Raw genomic sequence first — 12255 nt, 5'->3', positions numbered from 1 at the left:
GATTCATAAGAGAATCTAGAAATTTTGAAGTTTTATGTGAAACTGCAAATTTATTCTCAGTCTTTATATATCACAATTTTAATTTAGGTTAATTATAATTTTTATTTTCCCCTTTTTGTTCTATATTCTAAATTCGTATCTCCCATGGAGGCAGGTACCGTATGGACAAAGTCTTTTAGTAGTCACATATTGTTTTCGTCCATTTTGTGCTGCTATAGCAGAATAACTGAGACTGGGTAATTTATAAAGAACAAAAATTTATGTTATCATGGTTCTAGAGGCTGGTAAGTCCAAGATCAAGGCACCAGCAGGGTTCGTTTTCTGGTGAGGGCTACTCTGTGTTTCCAGTATGGTGCTTTGTGCTACATCCTCACATGGCAGACAGTGGAAGAGCAAGCCAGCAGAAGGCCGCATGAAACCGATTTCACAAAGGGCTTTATCCCATTCATGAGGGAGAAGCCAGTATGGCCTAATCAGTACTTTTTAATAACATCACAATATCTACTGCTGAATTTTGGAGGGAACCGATTCAAATCATAGCACACATCTTTTCTAAGATGGAAAGGGTAATATGGTCATTGGAGAAATACTCATTCCTTTGTATATTGGTTTACTATCCAAGCCAGGTGTGGTGGTTCACGCTTGTAATTCCAGCACTTTGGGAGGCCGAGATGGGTGGCTCACCTGAGGTCAAGAGTTTGAGACCAGCCTGGCCAACATGGTGCAACTCCATCTCCACTACAAATACCAAAAAATTAGCCAGGCATGGTGGCACACACCTGTAATCCCAGCTACTCAGGAGGCTGAGGCCAGAGAATTGCTTGAACCCGGGAGGTGGAGGTTGCAGCGAGCCGAGATCGCACCACTGCACTCCAGCCTGGGCGACAGAGTGAGACTCTGTCTCAAAAAAAAAAAAAAAAAAGTTTAATATCCAGAGAATCTGTTCCATGTTAACACTCTTTTTTGTCTGCTTTCTTCTTTTGTGAAACAGGAAGGTAAGAGGGACACTGGAAAAAACCTACTGTTCTTTACAAAATGAGTCATAGTTCTCCATCTGCAAACTGTGGCTCCCATTTATGTCTTGGTGTCAATATGACCATTACATGTTATCTACATGGATTCCACCTCATTTGCAACATGTTCTTCTGCCTGAGCTCTGTCCTTTGGATCTGATTTAACTTTACATGGTCTTAAGTCACACATTGAACTCTTAAGTTCTGTAGGCCACTAAGCCTTTTTAAGTTTGAGTATTTTAATTGTTAAAATGAGAGTGATTATAACCCTTGCTTTGCTGCATCCGAATATTACTGAGGGATCAAATGTGTTGATAAATAAGATAAAGCACTAAACAAATAGAAGGGATGCTTGTTGACTTCACAGGGTGAAGATTATTCTGTTGCTGGCTGCTGAGATACAGTAGCTTTAGAAACACCCCCTTGGGTTGCCTTATTATCAGGTTTGGTCTCAAATAACCAGAATAAATTTGGAGATTTCCTACCACAAAAGCTCAAAGTACCTGGGCAAATTTACCCTTTGAGTAGACCTAAGGGAAATATAGATTCCCATGAGAGAGATCATGGAGCAGATTCAAACCATAAGTCAAAAATAATTGTTGCAATAGTGGTTCTAACTGTACTTGTAAATATTGATTTTTCTGTTAGCAGATCAATCATGAAATAAATTCTAAATATAGAAGACTGGATTAAAAATTAAGACTGAGAATGTGAAAATGTCCATGTGTAAAAATTAAAGAGAAATCTTGCTTTGGCCAAAAGAAATATGGCTGTTTCTGTCAGGAATGTTCTGTGATGTAACCAAGTTTCCTGCCTGGCCAGATAATTTTAGGAATTTTGGACTTTTAAAGTAATAAGTCAGTTTAGAAAACTGGTTAGGTGGATAGATTTAAAGTCAGACTGCCTAAGCGCCAATTCCAGCTTCAATATTTAACTCTGTGGTTGTGGGCAAGGCACGTAATCTCTTTAGGCTGCCTTTTCATCCACTATTATGGAGGTAATGATAGAACCTACATCACAGAGTTGTTGGGGTGATCACGTGAGATAATACAATTAAATACTTAACACCTGGCACATAAAAAGTGCTGAATAAATATTGACTATTATCGTCACCCAGGGTTTGAAAATTTTTGTAGGATTAAGATTCAACTGTCTACCAAAAATTCCATCAGTAAAATATTGATAAATATAAATCTTAACTGACTGCCTCAGAGACATAGCGACCTCTATTTTCCACTCATTGACTGTCATCTGTAGAGAACAGTCCAAAGCATGCACCTTTCTGTTCTAGTTGTTATGAGCTCTTTATTTTGAAGTTGAGCTATATACCTCCTGTAGTTTGAAGGAGAAAGAAGTAGGTCTCATGCTGGACACCTTCTAGATATTACCTTCTCCGAATGTCATAGCTAAGTATTTAAGGCAATTATGATCATCTCCCTCTTAGAGAAGCCTAGGAAAGGTTGCTGCAGTACTTGGCACAGAACAGAAGCTCAGCAAGTGCATTTGTTGAGGGATTGACAGAATGGCTGGATAAGTGACTCAACTAAGACCACTTATCTAGTGAGTGCATCTCCTTAGCTGCTTGTTTTGAAAACAAGGAAATTCGGGCTCAGAAAATTTAGAAAACTTGTCTAGGCTGCCAATAGCTAGTAACAAAGGCAAGAATGGCACAGCTGATTTTCTTTACACCGTGTTATATGTAACTGTTCAAAAGATACCATGTATTATACTCGAAAATGCAAAGCGGGGTTGTTTTGTTTTGTTTGTGGTGGTGGTGGTGGTGGTGGTGGTGGTGGTAGTATTTTTGTTTTGTTTGTGGTGGTGGTGGTGGTGGTGGTAGTATTTTTGTTTTGTTTGTGGTGGTGGTGGTGGTGGTAGTATTTTTGTTTTGTTTGTGGTGGTGGTGGTGGTGGTAGTATTTTTGTTTTGTTTGTGGTGGTGGTGGTGGTGCTGGTAGTATTTTTGTTTTGTTTGTGGTGGTGGTGGTGGTAGTATTTTTGTTTTGTTTGTGGTGGTGGTGGTGGTGGTGGTAGTATTTTTGTTTTGTTTGTGGTGGTGGTGGTGGTGGTGGTAGTATTTTTGTTTTGTTTGTGGTGGTGGTGGTGGTGGTAGTATTTTTGTTTTGTTTGTGGTGGTGGTGGTGGTGCTGGTAGTATTTTTGTTTTGTTTGTGGTGGTGGTGGTGGTGCTGGTAGTATTTTTGTTTTGTTTGTGGTGGTGGTGGTGGTAGTATTTTTGTTTTGTTTGTGGTGGTGGTGGTGGTGGTGGTAGTATTTTTGTTTTGTTTGTGGTGGTGGTGGTGGTGGTGGTAGTATTTTTGTTTTGTTTGTGGTGGTGGTGGTGGTGGTAGTATTTTTGTTTTGTTTGTGGTGGTGGTGGTGGTGCTGGTAGTATTTTTGTTTTGTTTGTGGTGGTGGTGGTGGTGCTGGTAGTATTTTTGTTTTGTTTGTGGTGGTGGTGGTGGTAGTATTTTTGTTTTGTTTGTGGTGGTGGTGGTGGTGGTGGTAGTATTTTTGTTTTGTTTGTGGTGGTGGTGGTGGTGCTGGTAGTATTTTTGTTTTGTTTGTGGTGGTGGTGGTGGTGCTGGTAGTATTTTTGTTTTGTTTGTGGTGGTGGTGGTGGTGCTGGTAGTATTTTTGTTTTGTTTGTGGTGGTGGTGGTGGTGGTAGTATTTTTGTTTGTGGTGGTGTTGGTAGTGGTGGTGGTAGTATTTTTGTTTGTGGTGGTGGTGGTGGTGGTAGTATTTTTGTTTGTGGTGGTGGTGGTGGTGGTAGTATTTTTGTTTGTGGTGGTGGTGGTGGTGGTGGTAGTATTTTTGTTTGTGGTGGTGGTGGTGGTGGTGGTGGTAGTATTTTTGTTGTTTGTGGTGGTGGTGGTGGTGGTAGTATTTTTGTTTGTGGTGGTGGTGGTGGTGGTGGTGGTAGTATTTTTGTTTGTGGTGGTGGTGGTGGTGGTGGTGGTGGTGGTGGTGCGGGTAGTATTTTTGTTTTGTTTGTGGTGGTGGTGGTGGTGGTGGTGGTGGTGGTGGTGGTGGTGGTGGTGCTGGTAGTATTTTTGTTTTGTTTGTGGTGGTGGTGGTGGTGGTGGTGGTGGTAGTATTTTTGTTTGTAGTGGTGGTGGTGGTGCTGGTAGTATTTTTGTTGTTTGTGGTGGTGGTGGTGGTATTTTTGTTTGTGGTGGTGGTGGTGGTGGTAGTAGTATTTTTGTCTTGTTTTTGCTGCTTTTCCTGAGAGTGGAAGTTGTTATCAAAAAGTTACTGTCATGACTACTGTGTGTAGATGTTATTAGTTTCGCCACGGTTGGGAACAGGGCTTGTGTTGCCCAACTTGCTGCCCCTCTTGGCCTAATGTTAAAGTTCCAGTTTCCTAGAATGTAGCCCCTGGGAGATTTGGCACTAGCCATCACTGCGTTCTAATACCCCGGAACAAACTACTCTTTGTGGAACCCAGAAGCACCCAGTCCTTGTTACAGCAATGGTTGTCAAACTCACATTCCTGATGGGAAGCTAGAGTCGAAGGGTCAACACCCAAGAGCTGCAGTGGAGGACCATCACTTTCACTAAGATCCCCTGAGACTTGTGGGGGTGGAGAAGTGATGCTGGCCCTTCCTCTTTCCCTGCAGGTGTTCATGGGTTCTGCTCCCAAACAATACTGATATAGGTCAGAATTATGATTGAATTATATACATAGAAACATGTGCTGATTGAGAAAATGGTCAGACCTGGTTCCAGTCTCAGCCCCACTGCATTCTACCTTTGAGACTTTGGCCAGGTGATGGAACCTCGGGTTTCTTATCTAAAAAGGAGAATAATTGGTTGGTAAGACTAAATGAAAGAATGTATGTGAAGTGCTTAGGACAGTGCTGAGCACAGATAAAAATGCACAATAATTTTCTGTTTTTTGTTAGGTTCCTTCACAATACATATATTTACATCAGCGAAACATGCTTGCTTTTGCAACCTTCTGTGGGACTCCCCCTCCTAATTTACCACCTCACCTGAAGGTCTAAGCTAAGCAAATCTCTATCTATAAATGAATCACATCGTGGTTAGACTTTATAACAACTTCCCCTTACCAGGAGATCACTCAGCCTTCACTTCATCTCATCTGGTTTGCTGCCCGGGCCTTTGTCCACTCATTCCTGAACTCCTGTCCCTGACGACCTTGGGGTTTTGGCTTGTCGTGTGTGTTGTGTTTTTTCTTTTTTAACTTTAGCTTAATTTCTCTTTTTGGACTAAGATGTTAAAATGTTTCTTAATTTGACTGTCTCCGAAGGTGTTTTGTGTCTACCACTCATCCTAGTGGCAGTCATTGATCCTTTTCTTGTTGCGAGTGTCTGAGCGTGGGTGTGTGTGAGTGTGTATATGTATGTGTAGAGGGAAAAACAAGAGAGAGGGAAACAGACATTGGAGCCACCTTTCCCCCACTGTCCACGGACCTGTTGAACCTGCAAGCCTCTCTACAGAATCAGATCTATACAAGTACAGCGACAGAACTACATGTGTCCTACAGTCCAGCTTTTAAGATTTGATAAAAACTCTTGTATTCACAGAGCTACGTGGCAGTAACCACAGGAGACTGGATATTGCTACATTATGTAAAGGCAGAGTCCCAAGAAAATAGTGAGAACTCAGTTTGATGCATCATGTGATATGTGATTTCTTACTTTGCATGGCTATCCATTGACATTCTTTGTGGATTCTGTATTGTCTAAGGCTACAGCAGTACCATATGATAAATTCATCGGCAACCCAAAAGAAGCCTGTTCTATCGGAGTGCTTCCAATTAATATAAGTAAACCGCTTTCTCTGGCTCAATGCTACCAAAATATTTTATGAGAAAATTTAGCTGATTCTGCTCATGTATATTTCCAATGGATGGAAAGCCATTGCAAACTTTTCAAACTAAAATATAAAGACAGCATTAGGGAGAATCCTCTCTGTGGTAAAAAACAACATGTATTATGATGCCTTAGGAATTTCTTTTTTTCAGCCAACTCGTGGTTGAGCAGTCTGTCCCCAAACTGTTTTGCATGCAGATGAAACCTGTTTAGGCGATACTTGTCAGCTTTTATTCTGACAAGCAGGACAGAAATAGGCACCCCCTGGAACACTGAGTTTGACTTGACTCAACATAGAATCACCTGGAAAGTTTTAAAAGTTTCTCTCCTGTAATATCCCACCCCCAGACCAATGAAATCAGAATCTTTGGAGTTGGGAACCAGGGATCAAGATTTTCTTTTAAGTTTCCTAGATGATTGCAAGCTACAGGCAAGATTGAGTCACTGTCCTAGAATATAAGCAGCTTAAGAAACAAGTTGTCTATTATTACATGCCTCAATACTACAGAGTCCATGAAATAAAAGCTTTGGTCATAAGAAAATGCCACCATCCTAGAGCCTTCAGTTAACGTCATATGGGCCTGTCATATAAAGAATGCAAACTCATTCTGTTATCTTTTTGTGCCTTCAGTGGAAGATCATTTCTAAATCAGCTTAATGGAAACTGTGCTTCAGGAAAATAACTTCAGTAGCCATATGTAGGATAAATTGGAGCAGGTTTTGTTTCTAGGAATACGTTGCCATCATTTCACTACCCTTATATAATCTTATTGATTCAACTTTTAGAACCAAGACTTTTTTCAGAATATATTGAAGAATGTGCTTAATGGGAATGCTGATATATCATACAATTGGCATATAGAGCTTCCATTCATTATCATATTTAAAGGTACAATATTAATTTTGCTTGTGCTTAAAATGTCTATTATAATTCAAGTAGCAAGGAAGACATGAAGACAAATGTGACCTGGCTTGATGTCTGCCCATATGTAATACTTTACATTTGATGGTGAATAATGGGAAAGTTTGGGAGTATGTCATCCCCAGTCACCATGGCATCAACTCCCAAAATGGCTATGGACAGCTTTGGTCCTGCCTCAAAACAAGCACTGCTTGCAAAAGAGGGTCTGTGGCTTATTTTTATCAGTTGTGTAGTGATCACAGGAAAAACATTTTAAATAAAAAGTTTATTTTGCCATCATGAAAGAAACAAATTCATATTACCAAAAGAGAAAATAAATATGACAAGCCAGCCTGGTGCAGTGGTTCATGCCTGTAATTCCGGCACCTTGGGAGGCCAAGGTTGAAGGACTGCATGAGCCCAGGAGCTCGAGACCAGCCTGGGAAGCACGACAAGACCCTATCTCTATAGGAAAAAATTAAAAATTAGCTGGGCTTGGTGGCATGTGCCTGTAGTCCCAGCTACTGGTGGCAAGGGCTGAGGGAGGAGGATCACTTGAGCCCAGGAGTTCAAGGGTGTAGTGAGCCATGATTGCACTATTGCTTTCCAGCCTGGGCAACAGAATGAGATCCTGTTAAAAAAAAAAAAAAAACTTGAAAACCCATATCACACTATTCTACTTCCCTTGTTCAACCTGTAGATTTGCCTGGAATGCCACTCTTCACCCATGCCGTTCATAAAAATGACTTGGTAACATTCTAACTCTTCAGATTAGCTCCATTACTAAGACTTCTGTAAAGCCTTTCTGTTGGTAAGAGGAAGTAAATCAGAGATATCAGAACAATCAGGAAGCCATTGCAATAGCCCTTGAAAGGAAGCGTGATTAGGTAGTAGGCGTGTGGTGGAAAGCAGGCATTTCCAAGACATTGCTGAGGTTGCTGTAGATGGGAGAGCGGAGGTGAAGGGTAAGAATTGATGGCTGAATCTAGAGTCAGTACAAAGCAATATATAAAATAAGTAATAATATATAAACACCCTTTTTTGTTTTGTTTGGAAATCTTAATTCACTGACAAAGTTCCCCATAGGCTGCCGACCCTCTGTCATAGGATCTTTTGATTGACTGTGCTCAGCATTGCCGACCAGCTCTTCACACCAGCCCTTGTCTGAGCTAATCGACTGTGTTTCCTTCGTGCTCCAATGCCTTGAAGTTCGGTACTATTCTCCTGGTTTCTCATGTTTAAAAGTGCCGAAATACTTGTCTAAAAGATGGGCGTTAAGATTGTGGTGTGCTTTTAATGTGTGATGTAAGTCCTTCTAGAGGCAAGCATACACTATGCTTGAGTAACTTTCTCTCCATTCTGAATCTCTCCCTAAAGGACATAGTTTGTAAATGTTTGTTCATGTGAAAAGGAAAGATTTGGGTACCTTTTCTGTCCTGCTGATGTGTGGGGCTATTTTTATTTTTTGTTCTTTGCTCTTTTTCTGTACTTGTGATTTAAAGGTGCCAGACTGGTCGCCCTCAAGGCTGGTGTCCCCAGTGTATACCAAGAATAGAAAAAATAATGAGAGGCAGCAGAACTAGCTATGTCTGGGTCCAGCATATTAGGCTGACCCACTCTGGAGGAATATTCTCCAAAGCATAAAATAGATCATTCCTTAGGAAGACAGTCCATCTGTTTTCATAGCTGAGAAGGCAAAACCATGTCATGCCATCACAGAGCCACTGCATTGTTTTGGTATCCAAGCCATAGTCACCCATTCTCTCTGTGAGGGAAAACTAGAATGTGTTTCCCTCTTCCACCCCTACCTGTCAAAATTCCAACCTTGAAGGTTGGGTTCAAATGCTTCTTTCTCCACAAAACCTTTCCTGAGCCCTGGTGAATGCGGTTTTCCTTCCACATTCCGTAGCACTTGCTTCTAAGACGTGTGACATGCTTTGTCATGTGACTATTGCATGTAGGTTGTCTTGACTGGGAGAGGCACTGACATCGCTGAATTCATTTTTGTATATCACACAGAAGCAGAACATAGTTGTGGGCAAGAGTAGATACTTGAGGTTGAATAGTGGACCATTTCAAAGCTTATCTTTTCAGCCTGACCTTTAAGGCTTTGCTCTGGCCATTCCCTCTAAATCAGTGATTGAAGTTTGCTCCCACATCCTCATGGGTAGCTATCAAACTCTCCATAAACCATGTAGGCGCAGGTTCTTGGATTCCAGGTATTACACTTTGGGCATCATAGTCTGAATCAAAATTGCTACTTCAGCTGCTTAGTAGACTGCCATTACCAATAGTTTAATATTTAATGAGAACTACTTTTGGGGAGGGGGGGAAATGTGGTCCACAGATCCCTGATAGCCCCTCATGTACTATGTAGTGAATCTGCTTGACACCTAGAAAAGGAAAGAGTAATGTAGAAAAAGGATTTTGTTGACCTGCCTGCATTTAACGAATGTGAGATGTAAAATTATAGCTTTCACAGGAATCTAATATGCTTTTAATAATCATATGGATTGGTAATCCATTTACTCCTAATCCCTAATTCGTTTTCTGCAATGAAATGTTGTCAAAAGGTGGCATGAAGCTGTTAGAATTTAAGCACAATTTTCAAACATAGCACAGTTTTGTGTGTGTGTGGTTTTGGTTTTTTTCCTTTTCAGAATAATTACAAAAATAGTGCCATATGAAATAGTTATGTTACTGTTGGCAGGAAAGTCCAAAATGTTATCTCATAATAAAAACAGGTACAAGTTCAGTCTTGGATAAAAACTTTTAAAGTCTGCCACAAACAAATACTGTACAAAATTTTTTCATCAAATGTCAAGACTGTGGTATCAAGACTTTATAATGATATCAACTGTAGTGGTGACAGCTTAGTTTCCAATACTTTAACTCTTTTTCCAGCACTTCATATTTCTTTTTTTTTTTTTTTTTTTTTTGAGACAGAGTCTCACTCTGTCCCCCAGGCTGAAGTGCAGTGGTGCCATCTCGGCTCACTGCACTGCCTCCCAGGTTCAAGCGATTCTCCTGCCTCAGCCTCCTGAGTAGCTGTGGTTACAGGCACGCACCACCATGGCCAGCTAGTTTTTGTATTTTTCATAGAGATGGGATTTCACCATGTTGACCAGGCTGGTCTTGAACTCCTCACCTCAGGTGATCCGCCCACCTCAGCCTCCCAAAGTGTTGGGATTGCAGGCATGAGCCACCACACCCAGCCTTCATATTTCTTATTCCTTAGGGAAAAAAAAAAAAAAGTGTATACTTTGGGTTATATTTAAAGTCGCATTCAAATCTCGCAACAGGATATAAAGAAATACTTTTCAGAGCCAAATACAACTGGAGACAATTAGAAATAAATTTACCTTGTTTTCTCTCAGGTTGAAACATCTAGCCCTCCCATGTTTGAGTGTGAAATGGCTGTCAATCCAATGTGATGGACTGCTGAAATCAGTCTTCGGTGACAAGTCTCTCCGTAATGCTCCCTCACGTCAGATCTGTGTTAATCCTGATGCACACAACTGGGAATAGGCACTATAGCATAGTGGTTAAGAGCATAGATGCTGAAGTTAGACTGCTTAGGCTGGAAGTTAGTTAACCATTTGTGTGACTCAGTTTCCTCATCTGTAAAATAGGCATAATAACAGTACCTGCCTATACATCGTTGTGAATATGGAATGAATTATTATATCTAAAGCCCCTAGAAAAACGTCTGACGTATGTGAAGCACTGCATTTGCTATACCTTATCTATCAAAGCCTACAGCTTCTGACTGACATTCCCAGTGTTCTATAACTATTAGATAGAACTTTTTTTAACTTAGTAGAAACAAAGACTAGGAAAGGAAACTAGATGTGGACCTGACGTCTGGGTCAAGATTCCCATGATGGAGGCAGATAGAGATATGGATGCCAACCAGCATAATGCCTCTCACTGATATAAATATTTGTCTGAATTTATATTTTATTGTTATTATTTAAAGCTTACGACAGATTTTAAAAACTGAGACCTGATGTCCATATGTAGGCCAGATGCCACATTAATCAATTTAAGAATGCTGGAGCTTTGCAGAATACTCATTACATGAACAACGAGAACCGTGGCCCTGAGAGACTCAAAACCCTACAGTATATGAAACTATTGCAGGATGTGTGGATGTTCAAAGGAATAACAGACTTGGAAGCAATGTTCACTGAATTTTGATGTGTTAAAGGGTGTCAAGTCCAAGAGAGAGATAAGGTCTCAGAAGACAGAACTAGAACCATGGGGTAAGCAGTTAGAATAAGGAAGCATTATGGCTCGATAGGAAAAAGAAACTTTTAGCCTTCAAAGCGATCTAGAAATTAAAGGACTGCCTCGTGATCTGCCTGTCACAGAGGGCTGCCTGCAGAGGTTTTACAATCAGGGCTTTTGTAAAAGGAACTAAAATTTGAGTTTGGACCCAGTTATCCTATATTCTAACTGAATGTGTAGAATCTCCAAGAAGAAAGGCTCTTCTGTACTGTTTTATAGGTTGTGCCTTCCACTCCAAACATCCTGAGTCATGTTCCTTTTATACTTGCATGTGAGATGAGAGTCAGAGCACTGACCTCAAAGCCAGCGACCGGGTTCTACTGTTCCTTTCTGCAAGAACTTAGACTGTGAGACTCAACCTCCTCAGCTGCTTAATGGAAAATCCCCACCATGCCAATCTTGCAGAGGATAGGGGTGGCTGTACTGGGCATCTTGCTGGGGTAATGGGGTAATAGTACTGGGGTAATGACGGCAGGTGTGGTGGTTCTGTTGCCACTGGTGTTGTGAACCTGCTCTCTCCTCCACTTTGGCTTTAGCAGGACTGAAGTGCTCCCTGGTGTGTTCTTATCAAACTCTTTTTTTTTTTTTTTTTCCAGGCCGCTGTGCTCGGTGTGGAGAAAACGTAGTTGGGGAAGGTACAGGATGCACTGCCATGGATCAGGTCTTCCACGTGGATTGTTTTACCTGCATCATCTGCAACAACAAGCTCCGAGGGCAGCCGTTCTATGCTGTGGAAAAGAAAGCATACTGCGAGCCCTGCTACATTGTAAGTTCCAGATTTGTTCCTCAAACGCTTTGCAAAGATGTCTTCTGTGGCTGAATGGCAGTCACTCCACATGGAATATAGCCATCAGATCTTTACTTCTTCCTAGACTTCAAAATGTGTGTGGTGTATGTGTGCGTGCGTGCGTAAATTAGCATATTGTAATTTTTTTCTACACATCCCCCATTCATATGCGATCAGAAAGGTGTATTAGCGTGGGACTGCCCTTCAGTTACTGGTCTGCTGGGAAGATCATTAGTCTGTGGCTTTTAAGCATGTATGTACAAGCTAAAATTTTCTTTCTTGAAGCATCAGAAAGCTTTCCAAGTAGCTGACTCACACCTCTTATAAGATCTCACCCTACATTTGAAGTGCCCAGTATTTTCAGGGAAACTTTACAGAATCTCTGGACTTGTCAGTTCTCTTCCGGAATACTGGGCCCTTTGAGTC

General features: G+C 41.1%; 1 protein-coding gene across 23 annotated transcripts in view; it reads left to right on the top strand.

Annotated features, from left to right (window-relative positions):
• LPP (LIM domain containing preferred translocation partner in lipoma) overlaps window positions 1-12255 on the top strand; it is a 724989-nt gene that overhangs the window by 593569 nt on the left and 119165 nt on the right. For all 23 annotated transcript variants that reach the window (XM_074030779.1, XM_074030782.1, XM_065539344.2 and 20 more), the window contains one exon: window positions 11639-11808. In XM_074030779.1, the coding sequence (XP_073886880.1) occupies window positions 11639-11808 (170 nt within the window). The remainder of the gene's footprint in view (window positions 1-11638; window positions 11809-12255) is intronic.

Source organism: Macaca fascicularis, chromosome 2 (genome assembly GCF_037993035.2).
Source record: "Macaca fascicularis isolate 582-1 chromosome 2, T2T-MFA8v1.1".
NCBI lineage: Eukaryota > Metazoa > Chordata > Mammalia > Primates > Cercopithecidae > Macaca > Macaca fascicularis.
This window is presented reverse-complemented; position numbering and strand designations above follow the sequence as displayed.